Here is a 17,706-nt window from a genome sequence, read left to right as displayed (position 1 = left end):
ATAACGCTTTTAAAATTTTGCAAAATAATTGTAGTCTTGGTCTGTGAGGCCTAACCATCAATCAGAGTTGGGTCTTTTAAAAAATATTATTTAAAAAGCTCTTAGTCATTCTACTACTGATACAAATCAGGTTTGAAGGTGGTCTTCAATGAAATAATCTCATTATCTATAATTTCTTGTATCGATGATAGATTTCTTTAATCCAGTGCCTAGTTTCTTAAAATCTGGCTGTTTACCAGTCTAAGGCCTCCAAACAACTGAAATAAATGGGCCAAATGCTCAGCTGTTGGAAAATAGCTATTTTTTTTCACAAACCTACCCCAGATATGGCCTTGAACTTATAGCCCTGTTCTGAGTGAAGTATGATGTATAGACCAGTGTCAGTATAGGATGATGAATGAGGGAGGGCCTCTCTGACATCTCATTGCAGGAGAATAGAATTTATGATAGAAGAGCATGAAAATTATACTGAATACTCATTAAATGTTTCTAAGCAGCAGGAGTTCCAGTAGTGTCCGTTCATGCGCTGTCTGTATTTGGTGGTCAGTGACTCCGGCAGACTTTCAGCCATGCCCAGGGCCAGGAGGGAGATGGGATCTGCTGGTTAGGCACAAGTACCAGTGGCAGTTGTGATGCTTGTAACAGTCAATGGATTCAAGGATAGTTAGATGCCTCAATACCATTTTTACTTTTGGAAATCTTCCTCAGACTGTTGTACTTCTGCATGCGGTGAAGGGAATAGTTCAAGAGAAGGTTGGTAACTGTGCAGAAGGAAGGAAGTAGGTTATAATGGGAAAGGCCTGCAAGGTCCATTTCACTTCAGAACGTCAATCTGCAATTTGTTTAGTTTCACGTTAACATCCAGTTTCAGTTGGCTGGTTTCTGAGACAATCTTGATGCAGTAGCATTTGAGCAATTATCAAGCACATCCTCACAAAGTTATCCCCAGCTGCATGCTGCTAGAGCTGGTGGGATTTTAAAGTCACATCTCTGTCTTCCCACTTCGCCTGTGCAGTGTATTAAGTGTATTGGGCACTTCCTTGCCTGTTTGTGTTTTGCTGCCCTTAGCAACAGCAGCAGTGCAGTTTAGGAAAAGCTCCTTAGTTCTCACGCTGCTGTAACACCAGGTCCGTGTGCCACTCAGCTGATTTTCACGGTGCTGCAAATTCAACTGACTAGGAGTGTGCATGATGGTCAGAAGGGTGAGCTGTGGGTTATGAAGAGGGAGAAAGAAAGAAAGAAAGAAAAATCAGACCTAAATGCAGTGAGCAACTGTGGCGAAGAGAGAGACTGATTGTATGAGCAAGTTTGTATCTGGCTTAAGCATTTTACTGTCATGGCAATACTCCTTCCCTTCTGTTTTGCTGTTTATCCCAGCAGATAAGAGATGATACATCTCTTGCGCTGCAGCATTGTGGTAGTTGTTTTGCATGGAATGCTAGAGCAAGTTTCCTAGGAAAAGTCTGATTTTTCAATTCCCATTTGACAGCCTTTGCAACAAGCTAATCCCCTAGAATTACCGTATCCCATTTTAGTTTAGACCTTTTGGGGAGAGAGTAGGGGTAAAGAGTAAGTTCAGATTTCTGCCTTCTCCCTCTTTCAACCAGGCACAGCAGTAAGGGGGAAAGAGGACACTTGTTGCAGAAGCACAGGGCAATTGAGTGTCAGTCTCAGCAGATGGCAGCCAGGCTCTTGGCTGTTTTAAATCCTCCGGCAAAGCCCTCATGCTGTAATAATGTGTCTCAAAACTTTTTGCTGTTATGTTACTGGTAGGGAAAGTAGCAAAAAGATTTAATCCTGACCCAAGCTAAAGCTTTGGTACAAATGATTCCTCAGGTGTTTCCACCCACCACTTGCTCTGGCAACTGAACTTCTTGTTTTGCAAGAGAGATCCCTTCTGTACTGAAGGTGATTTGCAAGTACAAATACATTTTAAATGATGTGCTTGAGGAATCTAAAATTAATCTCTTGAGGAAGTATGGGACAACAGAGTTAATATTTGTTTACTGTAAGCTTAATTGTTTGTAAAAGGTACCGAATGTTATTTTCACATTAGAATGTGTTAAGTATGGACATTTATGTTTCTGTAGGCACTAGGTCGTCTCTCCCTGTGCACTCAAAAAGAAGAATTTTACTTGTCATTGGGGCTGGGTAAGCTGCTGAGGAATTAACTGGGCTTTTGTATTTGCAAATCCTATAAGCAACTATTTGTTTTAAATTGTCTTTGCTTCACAAAAATGTGTTCAACCGAAACTTCTTTTCTTCTTTGACTTCTTATGACCAACACTTTTTTGAACAAGCTGAAGTAAATGGGCTTTGCAATGTGTTTTTGTAAAAGCAAAGAACTGCAGGCACCTGAGAAAAGCAGATGTATTTTGGTGTTGCAGAACCATTTTCTTGCAACTGAAAGAAAAAAGGAAGGCCATAGTGTCTCTATGAAACAGCATCTATTACCTTAAAAGTTTATAGGGGGCCCACATTAAGCTGCTTTACTGACCATATAGATAGATTTGCCCTTGGTCAATATCAGACATTTTCTTAGGTAGTAAAAACACTGAGTTTTTTTGTCTACACTTCACTTATTCTCCTGGGCTTCTAGAACAAGGTGATTGTGTGGCAAGGTCTGACATAAGTATTTTTTGTGCTGCCCAAGATTCATTGTTGTTCGTGTTACACTTGGGTTTTTTTTACTGACTTACATTCTAGAAAAGCAGTTTTAAATTAAGAAAACTCTGCTTATATGTCTTACACTACATAAGGCACATCAAAAGTTAACTCTACACTATAAGGAGATAAAGATGATGTAGACTCCTTTCCTTAGGTTTACCACTGTTTTCTATGATGTTTAAGCAATGAAAACACCCTTCTCCACAATTTTATAACATTTGCCTACTTATGGTGTGTTTATAACATTACTACCAGTCGACTGGGAACTGCTGTAAGTATGAAAACAGGCGTAAGAGCTGGCTGGTTGTAGGCCAGGTGTGTGGCCGATTGAGGAAGGGTTGCCTTACCCAGTTCTTTGAGTGGTGGCTTCATTCCGGAGTGCTGCCATTTAGCATTACAAGTGGCTGTGTATGTCCCTTGGACTGTCAGATTCAATGATGCATGTCAGGGGCCCTGGTGCGAGGGATACACTAGGGACTCTGCCTGTCACCCACCAGCTCTTGTCCTACCTTTCCAGCTCGAGGTGCTTCCCACGTTCACCTGGGTACTCTGCAGCAGTTCTGTTGCCTGATGTGTAGTAGTTGTGTTCTGGTCACATTTCTCCAGTGATTCATCACTTTTTTTCCCCCACATAAATGTACTTTATTGTTCCATAACTCTATTTCATTTGCAGCTTTTTCTCCTATCAGGTGGTTTAGGTGTGGTGATATTTGAAGGAGTATTTGCAGAATGGAATAATCAATATTTTTACTTATGATTCTTCAGAGGACTAGTAAAGATTCCTCAAAGCTTTCATATATATATATGACCTGAATATTTGTATTTGCATGCAACTCCAGAACATCTCTAGTGAAAACAGTTGATAATTACAAGGATCTGAATGAGCATTTGAACATTTTGAAACTTTCAAATTTCTTTTTCCAACCCAGAGCTTGTCAGTCCTCACATAGGTCACACACTGGATGGCACAGACATGTGCTAGGACACAGAGTAGAGCACAATCGCTTGCTAGGGGACTTCATAGAGTTTGTCTGTTCCTGTGATGAAACATGAATGCAGAATGAAACTGTGACTGGCAGAACGTGCCTTCTACTGGTGGTCTCCAGCTGCGGCACATCAGTACATGTTAGTACCGCTCCTGCTGTGGGGTCTTGCTGGCCAGGCATAGTTAATGGGCAGGTCACAGCCTAGGTCATTTAGTCACTGTGTTCCTGGTGAGATCCTGGGCCAGGAAAGGTTCCCTAGCTGTCCAGTGCTGGCAGAAGAAGTGGGCACCATGACCTGGGGAGCTAAGGTGGAAAACAGGATGTTTGAGACTTGGAAGATCTGGACCTACCATCAGAATTTTCCAAAAAAGCATCTGAAATGTTGCTATAAAAGTATTTTGAGGAGCTGCCAATTCTGCATTTCCCTCTGTTTCTCTGTATTTTAAACTTAAATTATTTTAGTATCATTTATGGCAATTTTTTCTTCTGCCTCCTTGAAGTGCATCTTTGTTGCTAGACAATGGAGTCACCACTCTTCTGTCAGCAGTGATATGACTGGATTAATCTGTAGAAACTTAATTTTGGAAGTTTATAATGCCTTGATTTCATGAATGATTTTGGTATGTTTATGCTAGGTATACCTTGTCCCTAACATACTTGCATTTTTTCCCCAAGGACATTCTCACGAAGAATCATAGTATTTATAATTATTGTTTATTTTGAACCTAGCATTTATCATATCTGATAAATAATGTACATGTCTAATCATAAGAAAAAACCTAATTTTTCAATGAGTGGACTCTTGGTTCACTTTAACTTTTGTCAATTAGAAATGGTTCATTGATATTTTCTCTGTACAGGAGATAGTTTTGCGAGGGTAAGAAAGTGCGTGAATATATATTAGAAATTATCCCAACATGTGCAAATTACAGCCATTTATGTCAAGTCAGTCTATCCTGACAGGATATTCTTTCCTAATTCTTTGCTAAGAATTAGAAAGAAACAAGCATGGTTTGTGGTACCCAAAATTACTGTGCACAAAATACTTGTATATCTGAAAACGAATTGCCTATAAAGGTCCATTTCATACTCCTGTGCCAATATGCAAAACTAAACCCTCTTGCTTCTCTGTATCTGACCGGTTTGATTTCTTCTGTGCTGGTGTCACAGACTGCGTAAGGAGTTCCTCATTTTCTGATGCTGAATCATAATTAGGAATTCTAGTGTAGGTATAGTTTAGGGAATAAGTCTATCAAAATGCAAAGATTAAAAAACCCCATGATATACATCATTAGTCATCTGAGCAACATCTTTACTAGTTAAATCGTATATGTCATTGTTTGGTATTTAGTATCCTGGTAACATAATTAGCACAAGACATACAAAACAGATACTCTTCCTGACTGTTCATAATCTAATACCAGGCAGAATCAGAGAAGAACTGACCAGACATCCAGTGCAAACTTAAGCTATGTCCTTTTTTCTAATTGGGCCTATGAATTCATAAAACTTATCTTTATATGTTTCTGTATACCTGAATTGTGCGATTTGGAGTATTTTAATTAACAGCTTGCTTGCAGATGGATTTAGTGGATTTTGGAGCAACAGAAAGACTTGTAGAGGCTTGGTTCATACCACTGGAGAATTTAATGGTCTGTATTGAATTTGATATGAAACCTGGAAGCTGGCTCTTCTTTGATTAACATCTGCCTTGTTCTGCAGAGTTACTGCTTTTTCTGCTCTGTGAGGAGGCTGGCAAAGGAACACATGCCAGTACTGAAGCTTTTAATGAGACATGTTAGTCTTGTTACAAACTTGTTGATGCATATTAAATTGACTTACTGGAAACATGAAAACCTTTTACTTTTGATTAAAAATGATGAAAAAAAAAAAGATATTTTGGGGGTTGCTTTTTGGTCTTCAGCTGTCACTGTTCACAGGTTCAGGCCCTTCTGATCAGCCGCAAAGGCCAAAGACTTCCTTTTGGTTTAAATGACTCTAAAGAATTTGGGGAAAATACACAAACTGTGAGAGGCACAAATGGTCAGGATTGACAGTATTATGTCTGTCACTGAGTATATGAATCTATTTTGCCTGAATAAATTCTACATTACTGATGCCATCATTGTGTGTGTTGTAAGCCATGTAGGGTATAGCGTCATGCAACTCCAGAAAGAGACAGGGGCTATTCTTGGGCTTCCAAAGCAACACAGGTATGATCTGTTTTGCAGCACTGCACAAACTAAGTGCCTGGGTACATAAGGCCATACCACTGTTTGGTTTATCCCAGCTGAATCTGGCCCCTAGTCCAATGCCCCAAAACTATGGCAGATCCCAAGTGAAACATTTTTGTTTCCAGGGCTTAGCTAGGTGAGGTGTGACTTACCCCCAGATGCCCAGGGGATATGAACTCCATTTCACTGGATGGCTGAAAAGGAGGGTGATTTACCTTGGAGGTGAACAGAGTGATTAAACATTTTGGGAATTTTGTAGGAGCTTTGTGGTCTAGAATGATCCCTGACCATTCCTTTGCTCTGGCATAGTTTGTTTCTGGCTCATCTATGCTTTACATGGGTTGAGAAGTTTGTGTACTGCTGTGGCGTTGTGACCTATTTCTGTAAGCCTGGAAATATGCTCGGTTAATAGCACTTTGAGTGGTACTTTGTATCCACACCAGTAGAAAGGCTAGTAGTCTCTTGCTCAAGGCTGTTTTATATTATCCAGTGTACCATCTAGCAAAGCAAAGGAGCCAGGGAAATGCGGATTATCCAGCTTAATTACTGTGTAGGATAACAGAAATGGTTTTGTTCTGACCAAATATCTCCAAGAGTTTAACTCTTCATCTTTCATCAAAGTGCATTAAAATGTCCATTTAACAAAAGTCATGTTTCTATTAAATAGATAAGATGTTCCCTATGCTGTAATAGCTTTAGAAAGCTTATCATTCTAATTTGCTTTTGATCACTGAACCTTGAACATTCCTTTCTTTCACATCACAGGGTGGTGATGGTGTGTATAAATGGGGTTTTGGTTCTTTTGACCCTAGTTCTACCCTAGGGGAATGCAAATATTTGTTCTCAATTTCCTGGGCACATTGATTAACAGGCCGTTGTAAAAAACTGGCAAAGCCATGGCTCATTGCATGAGCTGATAAATTTGGAATGTGACATTGTGTTGAAATATTTAAAACTTCAAAAAGTTAGTTATAAAGTGATGTGAATAATGAGTGAGATGTTCATAGCACCCAAGACTACATTAACAGAGCCATAAGTAAGGCCAGCTCTTAAACCTCTATAAATCAAACCAGCACAGATCATCAGGTTCAGGGAGATTATGGTTTTTGACTGTTATTTTGCTGCCGTAAATATGGCTTTAAAAATAGGTAGAAATCTGTAAATCTTGCAGTTGTTCAGTTGCCCCCTTTGGGGGGCACTTCTGGTAAGAAAAGGAATCAGGTAGTCATACCATTTCTTGGCTATGGATAACTAGCCTGTGTCCTCATGTCCACTTTCACAGGCTGCCAGACCTCTTAGCATGTCTCTAATTATTTAATATTTAATATGCAATGGAGGAAAAAGAAAAGCTAAGGATGGCACATTTCTATTTGAAATTATTCTCAAGTGCATAAACTCGCCTTTTTAGAAACTAAATATGCAGCATGGTATGTTCAGAGGACAATTTAAATACTATGTAATGAACTGTATACTTTTCTGATATACAAGGACAGACCCTCTGAAGTGTCACAGGCCTCTTGCAGGTCCTGAGTAGCCAACAGGAGGTTGGGTGGTGTGCTGGGTCTCTCCCACTTCCCAGTCTATAGTTGAATAAGAAGCGTGAAAAGTATAACGTAGCATGGATAAAAGCAAAAACTTTATGCATGGGGATCAGCAGGTTCACACCTACCAAAACAAATACACATCATTTTGCTACATCTCCATTTTAGGGATTATGGTTTTTTACCTTTTAATGGTTAACACATTTCTGAAGAAAGAAATGAAGACCATTCTTTTTTATCTGTGTATTTCAAACCAGTGTATGGGTTCCACAGAGTCCTTAGGGGAACAGCCATTCTCAATAGTGATTTCCCTGTAATCCCATATATATAATGTGTATATCTCTCCCCAGTGTAACACTTCTTTGAGTTGGAAGCATTGCATGAGCAAGCCCATCCATAGTGTTCCAAAAAGGAGTTTTTAGTTGATCTTCAGTCTTTCATGTGGTCAGCTGAAGAGAAACATGATAGAAATTTTTGTGTGAAAATTATATTAAATTGGTGTATATGTATGCATACCCACGTTGTAAACATGTATACGCATGTGGACATGCACACACTAATTCAAAATGGTTTTTTACAAGATCTGTTTTTCATATTTGTATGTACGATAGTATACCTGAGGTAATGTTTTGTCTGCTGATCATTTTTTTTTTTTTTTTTTTTTTTTTTTGCCAACAGTCAACAGTGGAAGATGTAAGTACCTGGAGTAGATTGTGCAATGTGTTGTTTGTGTTTGCTAAGTGTTTTGTCTGTGTTTGTTAAATTTCTTCATGAATATTTAGCATATTTTTTAGTATAAGGCAAAAATTTATAGAATGTTGTTATAAAGCAGCTGTGAGGATGTGCATTTTTTTTACCATGTTTCAGTTAGATGCTAATCTGCATCTTGGCTTTGTATTTTCGAAGGGATGTTTGGAGGCACTCAGCTGCAGCTAACGTTCAGCAGCACAAATTCAGCCACAGTGAATTATAACTGCAGATGAAAGCTGGGCTCTAAGAGAGTCTCTGTAGAATGTATTCTGAAATTTGAGTGTTTAGAGAGTTCTAAACCACTGCAGACTGATCCCCACTCCCAGAACCTAGCCTGTGTTGAATTTAGCTGCGTTGTTTTTTCCCAGAATCTGCAAGGTGCTTTGCAAAGTTATTTCACAGGCTGTAACTCCTCTCTGAAGCAAGAAAGATCCACACTGCTGTTGGTGTAAGAGGCACTGTGGGAAATAACAAATTCTTTGTAGAATGGGAAGATAAAAATTATGGTGGTTTTGAGTGTCTGTGATCCCATGGTGTGTTTCCAACTGTGTTTAGCTCTTGTTGCCTTGCAGATTCTCATTTTATCGACTGCCTCCAGCTAACTTACAGTTCCCTCTGAGTTTCAACTGATATAATGCTTTCTCCTTCCTCTTCTAAATACTTTGTGTTGCTGATGTATGTTGTCATGTAATACCTCAGATAAGTATCTTGCCACAAATTACGAAATGTTGGTAACATTTGTTAGTAGGATATGGAAGCTGACCTTGAATGGGTCTTTTCAAACAAACTGAAAATGTACAAAATTTAAAGATAAAATCATAATGGGGCCAGACCATTGATTAATGTAAATCTTCTTACAACTGCTGACGTAAATGGGAAAGTGCTGATTTACATCAGCTGAGAATGTGGTTGGTGAAATTAAAAGAAAATAAAGGGTTTAGGGGGCTAGTGGTGCTGGTCTCTTAATGTAAGCACAGACTTTCACCCAAGACCACATCGTTGTTAATATGTAACCCTGCAGTGCCAAGGAGGTCAGGCTAGTCCAGACACTGCAACGCTGTGGTACCTCCTACAAAACAGGAGCAGAACCAGGTATTCTTTAATTAAATCTTGCATCAGCTCTTCCGCTGGGGTGGTTTGGCATGATGCCATATACTTTAAAGGAACTACATTGATCCAGTGGCTGAGCACTTGGTCATTGTTAATGTATATTGAAATTAAGTGGCTTGCTTTTCATAACCATAAATATGGTCAGACAGAAGTTGTTCTAAACTCTTAGTAACTTGAAGACTGTGCCAACCCCTCCTCCCCCCAAAAAAAATCCACCAAAAAATCAAACCCCAAAACAACAGAGCATCTAGGTTAAGAATAGAAGAACAGAAAATTATATTAGAAGAATAATGTATAAGGTGGAATTTTTATGTTTTTTAATTATTATTATTATTATTACAATTTTTATTTATTTTTTATTTTATCTTTTCTTAAGTCACAGTGCAGTGTAGATCTAGCCAAACTGTTTTTTGAAAAGGTGGCTTTGGAGCAGGCTACAGTAGCTTGTGCTGAGTTTTTGTGCTGTTGTGCTTGGAGAGCTTGATATACTATGCTGTAGCCAGACCACGTATTGGGCATCTATAAGAGTGAGCTGTTGTGTATTGTGGAATACCATGTTATATGATGTAGTTGCTTGCATGCCTGTATGCTTGCCAGCCTCAAAAGTAATGGTGTTGTACACAGCTCATTTGCAGCACTCCTGTGTAGGCACTTCTCTCTGTTGGTTCTTTTTAAACATTTTCTTATAATTTATATGTTTATTTTCTCCTTTCCTCTCTCCTTTGCAGCATCAGAGTGTTCCTGTGTTTACCTTTCTTTTGGCCCCTTAAGCAGATCAGATGTAAAACATGCCTTCAGGAGCAAGCAGACCCAAAGACATTAGTTATCCCTCCTCTTCCAGACAAACAATAGCCTAAACAACTGCATTAACATATTCTTTTCCCCTTTTAATATAGGAAGTACATTTGATTTAAACAAGCTTAACAAAACAATGCAAAATTGTATTTCGTTCTGCTTTAGGCCTTGTTTAGGTAGAAAAGTCCAATATTAAGTCTTTGCCCCAAATGGTCCCATCTTACAGTCCCCTGCAGTTTGCTCGTTTAAGAACAGGGCTGACTTGTTAAGCCACAAAAGGCTGCCAGAAATATCAATGATTCTTTGAGAGCGTAACTCAGAAGACAGACTGGCAAGCTGATGCCACAGTATCTATTATTGGCAGAAATACAATCCATCGAATAATAAATGAGCTCTTAACATCTGTCAGGTTGCTTGTTTTCTAGGGGCCTCGTAACTGTATGCAATAAAATTATGGCCTTCTGAGGAGTCTACACAAAAATTAATGGTTTCATCAGCCTGCAGGAACAACTAAATAATTGGGCACACCTGGGACTATTCTGAAGGGCTCTTTTGTGCTTAGTGAATGCTTTCTAACTAGTTCCAGTCAAACCAGAGTGTTGCAGACTGGATCAGAGAACTTAGTGTGATGGACTGCTTGGAGTGTTTGAGAGCTTGAGCATAGGTATGAACAGCAAATAGAGCATCAGGAATGGGTGAGGAGTCAACTTTTAGAAAAAGTGGTATAAGGCTTTACTAGTATACATTGAATATTTTATGGGGGGCTAGCCTGGCGACCTAGCAGCTATACAGAAAAATGTAAGGGCAGCCAAAGTTAAATCACTCCTGTTTTGGATGCAACCTGTGTTTGGAGCCTAAATATTAGGATCTGATGCTATGGAAGTAAATCAGTATTGCCTCAGCCTTCAGTAACTTCTTTAGAAAGCTACCTTATTTTTTCTGTATTGTGAAGATCTTTATTAGGTTGCTTACATTGTGCAAATAGCCCTTAAGGGCTGACAGCAGCAATAGAAATGTTTTCAGATGTTGCAGTTTAAGGTGTGTTTTATTTTTCTTCCTAGAGACTCAGTAAATTTTCATCTTAAGTTTTGGTGACATGAACAACCAGTTATGCTCTGAAAAAATGTGCTTTAAATGTTTCTGCAAGAATGGCTGAGCTCCTAGATTATTTGGCAGTCTCTAAAAATTTCTTTGCCTCTCCTAATGAGCTGGATGATAACAACCTCTTACTCCTTTTCCAAGTCTGTGGTAGTAGATGTGAATCTTCCACTTGATTCAGAGCATACTGGAATTAACAGCAAGTCTGTGAGTTGCAATTAGCTTAGGCATTAAAGCATAGCTTATGTACTGTCTTATACAGAACTTCTCATTGTATGAGGCCAAGACGAACATATCTACGAAACAGAATTTAAGGAATAAATACACCGCCTAGTTAATAGCTTGCAGAAAGGAAAGCTCTCCAGCCATTCCAGGAATGTGGACCATTCTAGCCTGGTCCACAAGCACTGTGGCACCATGCGGCAGTAACATCTTTCTTGCTGACTCTCACCTTGCAGAAGTCTCTGGCCAAAATACCCCTTTGCACCGAGCTTCATAGCACCGCTGCCCTACTGCTGCTGATTGCTTCTGCTCAGTCACTTTGCCACGCAGAGCGCTGATGCTTTCCTCCCTCTGTGACCAGCGTAGGCTTTCGCGTCCTCGGAGTCTGTCAGAAAGCAGAAGACTGGGAGGGCTACACTGCTCACGAGGGCCTTTGAGAAAGGCGAGAAGCTGAAGTGAGTTGAACTCAGAATAGATATGCTTCTTTTTTAGCAGACGTTGAGAACAGATTTTGTTCAATAGATTTACCTGTTGCTGTCTTTCACTTGAAGTGATTGTACATCAAGGAATGCTAGTTTTGCTTTTGTTTTGGTGGTTGCTTTTCCTCCTGAGAGAGCTAGCATAACTCCGGAATTTATGTGCTTGGTGCAGAATTTGCTGTGTGAGGTCCTTTGGGATATGTGGGAAGTCAGATTTGATTATTTTAACAATCATTTTTAGCTACTTTGGAATATCTAGTAGGTTGAGCACCTCTCTTGCTTTTTCCAGTATATACCAGAGAAAGATCTGGAAAACAGTCTGGTCAGTACTAAATGGATTTGTGTGAAAATCGAAGCAAAGACTTAAAGCACTGGAGTCCAGAGACTTTTTCCATAAATTAAATGAGAAGTACTGGTTAAGTGAGCACAAAGTGTGATAAAGCTGCAACAGATTGTGTCATTAGGCTGCTTTACGTAGTGACTGGAACATTGTCAATTTAAATAAACGTTGTACATCTATTTGAAAGCATGTCTCTGTGCATGCTGTCTGTTTAGTCCTTTAAGCTTTTGTGGTCCTTTTTTAGAAATGTAGCCAACTTGTTCATGCATGTATTATGGCTTTTGAATGTTTATTAGGGTTTGACACCTTACTTTGATTTGGTAATTATGGAGAATTAAAAAAAAAATCTTCCTGATGATTTTGGAGTTTGGGTTTATCCTTTTTTTTTTTTTTTTAAATTTGAAAGTGTGTTTATAAATACAATAGGGAATCCTAGCTAGGCAGTATTGCATAACTTTCTGTTTAGTATAATGGTATTAATATTGAGCCACCTAATTGATCTCAATGCAGTGTTTGTTCAAAAGATTACAGGGAATAATGCTGTGAATTAAGTAGCTTATATTTTATCCTGAGAGCTAAAAATCTGCAGTTCACCTCATTTGTGAGTCATTACCCTTAAATGAGCGTAGTGTTTGGGAACTTTTATAAATCACTGATGGATTTTGGTATAAAGACCTGTACAAGAGCAGAAGTACTTATTACATAATAGCAGAGAGACCTAGAGATGACACTTACTGTTAAAAAGAGGAGACGGTTTAATTGCCTGGGCAATGGTTATAAGCGATAAAGACTAAGAAAGCAAGAACAATATTTCAAGTGTTGCTTTGGGTCTCTAGGAACAACAGCTGGGAAGTCACCAAAGATGTCCCTACAGTCCTGACCTGTCAGTGCAAACCATATGTTGTGCCGTGCTGCACTGTGGTGTACTATGCTGTGGTTGTTATTCAACACGTATATAAACCTGTTGCAGTAATTATGTATGCTTTGTAGAAGGTGAAGCTTGAATGGAATAAAATGCATGTTTTAAAAACAGGAACTTCTTTCTGCAGATATGGTGCCCCTCTTGGTGGTGGTGGTCGGGGCAAACTCTTTTCCAGTGTGAAGGATGAGTAATTTCTCATTTTTTTTTTTTTTTTTTTTGTCCTTTCAGGTCAAGCCTGTTACTCACAGTAGAATCACTGTGTCAGCACGGTTTCGAAAACCACTCCAGGAGCCCTACACTATTTTGTAAGTAGAATATTCAGTTAGTGAACTCCATTCCAGGGTTGGAGGTAGTGTCTTAACTTCAGATGAGTTTTGCCTAAAATGCTCCTCCAAATTATTTTACTTTGCTCTCTTTCAGCCTGATTGCTAACGGAGACCTTATTAGCCCTGTAGTGCGCCTCCTCATTCCCAGGAAAACACTGAATCACTGGGATCATATTCTCGAAATGGTTACAGGGAAAGTTACCCTCAGAAGCGGAGCCGTTCACAGGTACCAGGAAGCTGAATATTTGCAAGATACATTTCATATGCATCGATAAGTTTTTAAAAATGCGTGGGTAGATATAAGGGATCATTCCTGCTTCATGGGAAATTCCACTATAAGAAAATTAAAATACATCAAAAAGCCACAGAACGGAAATACATTGACTCAAAGTAATCTTCAAGTTTCATTTCAACTGCTATCTAAAAAAAGAAAAACCTCAATTTGTTTAAACTGTTATTTCTTGATTAAATATTTAGTTATCAGGCATGTAATAATACAATAATGCAATATATTTAGTACTAATAGTTAAGTTAATGTCAGAATAAAATAAATGAGCACAGTGAAGTTGGTGAAGAGTCTGCAATGTGCAGTAATAGATCTGATCCACGTTACCTTCTAATTTTGATGGTTCTTTAAATACCTTGGGGCAAACAATTTCAAGGAAAATATTATAGGTTCTTTGGTTTTTGAAGACCTGTGCTATGACTAGGATGTGCTTTATAGTCACAGCTCAGCCTCCTTATAAGAGCCAAGGCCAAAGCTGTAGTTGAGAGTTTGCCAGTTCCAGTATCTCAGCTGCTCTGAGCTGTTGTGGTGTCCCAGAAATAGGAGATGACCTCTTGGATAGGTAAGTTTCAGTCCCTTAAGGCTTTTGAAATGTAAAATAAACTCTCTAAAATAGTATATGGTAGTTGCAAGTTTTAGAGCAAAATGGTATATGCAGGTTCCATGAGAAACATTGCAGTGTAAGCGGACTGTCAAGGTGTGTGCAGGCAAATTACTGACATTCCAGTGCTGCCCCATGCAGAGTACATTACAGAAATCCATTCCTCAGATGGGAAAAGGCCTCTTGTGGAAAATCATTCTTCACAGTTTACGCAATGTCTGAGGCTAACCTTGCAAAATCTTTCTCAAATCAATGAAGATAAGGTAGTCTTTCAGTTTTTCTGATTACTTTCCCAGAGCTGATACAGAAATAAGAGATTAAGGTAGTGCTACCTGTTGATTATTAGTGCTCATTTAACTTTTCCTCTCAGCCCTGCATTTCTTTGCTCCTATTATCTGGTTACTTAGCGCTTTTCTACACACGTGTTGCAGCTTTCTGGATCTGATTCTCAGCTAGTGTAACTCAGCAGTGAGCAAAGTAACAGCCCTTTACAACACATCAATTCTTTCTGCTCTCAGGTTGTTTAGCAATTTAAAAACATTTCCTATTTCATTCTCATTACTTGGTGTCACTCCTTGGTGAAACTGAATGATGTACATGAAAGTGTAAGTCATTCTGTACATAGCTAGGATTGCTTTCTCTTCAGTGCTTGGTTTTAATTGTTTAAAAAATAAGATAACATACATGACATTTTGAATTATTTAATGTTTTCCTTTTTCTGGTTTTCTATTAACCCAGTTTTCATTTTCTTTTCCTTAAAATGCTAGGAATACATACTAAAGACATTAGTAAAGTGATTGTTGTTCTTTAATAAGTTACGCATTAATTGCTGGGGTTTACTGAAAGTATGTTAGCATTATGGGAGGTCCTGTAAGACCACTGATGCTGGGAAGATATAATTTCTCATTAAAGAAGGCTAAGTGGAATTATGAGAAACTGCATTATGCATATGGCAGTTTTTCTTTTCCATGTTATTAAAAGACATACAAAGTTGCCAAGTCTTATGCAGTTTCACATGTGGCTTCTTAAAAAAAAAAAATAATTGATCATCCCCATCAGAACAGTGATGTAAGTAAGAGATATGTGACCGGAGACTGTGAGAAAGTGGCTTTTCTGCTTGCCACATTGTGCATGGGGATGGGGTACAGCAGCCTGACAGGAAAGTACCTGGTGCATCAGCAAGTGGGAATTTGGGGATGTTGGTTCCACAGGTTATGTCTTTGCCGTCTCCTTTGTCAGCCTGTACGCTTGCTTTGTTTTGGCAACCACTTTTTGGCTTGGATTCAGGAAGGAAAAAGGAAGTCCACTGGCATCCCAGAGGGAAAGGACTAGGTCATCTGCCAGTGACCAGAAGAAGTGGTCACAAGGACATATTTGTTGATCACAAGGACATATTTGTTGCATAATACTAGCCTGAGAGTACCCCGCTGGTTTATGAGTGGTTGTGGCCAGGTGGGTGGGTAGAAGGCTTCAGAAGTAAGTGTCACAAAACCTGTGTGATGCTTGTTAAGTCAGTAGTTATTTATTAGTTTGAAGTTCCATTTTTTTAAAATGCATTTTTAAATTCACTTTCATCTTCAGGGACGGATTATGTTTGATTCAGTTATTGTGATTATTATTTTCTAGGTGAAAGATACAACTAGAGATTGCCAGATAATCCATAACATTTTCAGGGTTATATTAAGCAAACAACTTTTGTGCATTAAATTTAACATTAAAACACAAGCAAAGTGGAAGATTGTGAACAACCCCCCACAGTCATGTTTGTATGTACCCCTGTATACCTGCAGCACCACACAAATATATAATACAGTTCTTAAATGTGGTATATTGATTTGCTGTTTTTTTCCCCTGAGTTCCCCAAAGCAGCATGTAATCTAGATTAATTCAGAAATAGGCTTCTTGCTGATTTATAGATTGCTTCTTTTATTTTCATTGTTTGTGTGAAACTGATGTGTCTGCACGGTAGTGAAAGGTAAGTTGCTCTCTGAATCGCTGGCATACCTGTGAAATTTTTGTACTAAAAAGTAAATATGGGTAATACAAATGGATTGCTTCAGAGTTAGCATACCTCTTCACAAAGAAGCAGCAATGTGATCAAAGTTTTAAAAAGCTGCAATTTCACTTTTGAGAACTTTTAGTCTTTGCACTTAGAAAACCAAGGTACTGGCAGGAGGCACCTAGAAAATCAAGGTACTTTCATGAGGGGAATATAAGAAGGACATGGACATGCTGGAGCAAGTGGAGCAAAGGGCCCCAGAGATGAAGGGCCTGAAGATACCTGTTATGTGAGGAAGTCTGGGAAAGCTGGGACCCTGCAGCCTGGGGAAGAGAAGGCTCAGGGGGATCCTGTTAATATGTATAAATACCCGGTGGGAACGAGTGAAGAGGATGGAGCCGGGCTCTGTCTCAGTAGTGCCCAGTGAAAGGACAAGAGGCAATGGGCATAAACTGAAATACAGGAAATTTCACTTGACCAGAAGGAAAAAAAGATTACTGTAAGAGTCATCGAACACTGGAACAGATTGCCCAGGGAGGCTGTGGAGTGTCCATCCTTGCAGTTATTCAAAACAGACCTAGACACAGCCCCAAGCAACCTACTGTAATTGCTCTTGCTCTGCATGGGGTGATGGGACTAAGTGGTCCCCAGAGATCGTGTCCAACCTTAGCTATTCTGTGATTCCTGGTTCCTATAATCTGCATCTTTTTTTTTTTTTTCTTCTGTGTTTATTCAAGGCTGTGTCACCATGCAGCTTTTTCTCTATTAAGTTAAGAATTTTTGTACTTTGTAAGTCAGGGGTGTTCTCAAGGCTGGCTTTTGATACTCTTCCTAGAAGGTTAATTGTATACATGTATATATAATTTCATATCCCCTTGCATTGTGCTGAAATTTCTGAGTAACACCTGTAGTAGCTCCTGTGGAAGGCTTCTAGAAAGGCAGTTGAGACAGTCATTCAGCATTTCGGAACTTAAGAGTTAAATGCAAAACAGTTAGAGTTGCCTTTTAAATTAGATACAAATATTGTTGAGTTTTGGAATATGCTTTGTGGGAAAGAGGGGAAAGAGCTTATTTGTTATTGAATGTTTCCTTCTTCCTCATTGTTTTGACCATCCTTAAATAAAATCACAAACTTGAAAATGGGAAACATTTCTATAATTTCTAAAATGAAATTATGCTTTACTTAGGAGGTCTTTAATGTCTTTCCTCTGATCCCTTTGAAGAGATCTACTCCATGAGTTCCTGACCTCTCTCATGCCAAGTTCCACCTCCCGTCAGTGCTCTGGGCACTGTGCAGTAACCTGGGAATAACAGGACGTGCATGGCCCCACGACTGAAAAGCCAGGACCT

The 17,706-nt window shown here is 39.0% G+C and overlaps 1 protein-coding gene across 2 annotated transcripts in view; it reads left to right on the top strand.

Moving 5' to 3' along the window:
• Window positions 1-17,706, top strand: part of DCDC2 (doublecortin domain containing 2) — a 68,368-nt gene that overhangs the window by 9,404 nt on the left and 41,258 nt on the right. For both annotated transcript variants that reach the window (XM_037380514.1, XM_037380515.1), the window contains exons 3-4: window positions 13,373-13,449; window positions 13,565-13,696. In XM_037380514.1, coding sequence (XP_037236411.1) covers window positions 13,373-13,449; window positions 13,565-13,696 — 209 coding nt within the window. The remainder of the gene's footprint in view (window positions 1-13,372; window positions 13,450-13,564; window positions 13,697-17,706) is intronic.

This window comes from Falco rusticolus, chromosome 3 (assembly GCF_015220075.1).
Source record: "Falco rusticolus isolate bFalRus1 chromosome 3, bFalRus1.pri, whole genome shotgun sequence".
Lineage (NCBI taxonomy): Eukaryota > Metazoa > Chordata > Aves > Falconiformes > Falconidae > Falco > Falco rusticolus.
This window is presented reverse-complemented; position numbering and strand designations above follow the sequence as displayed.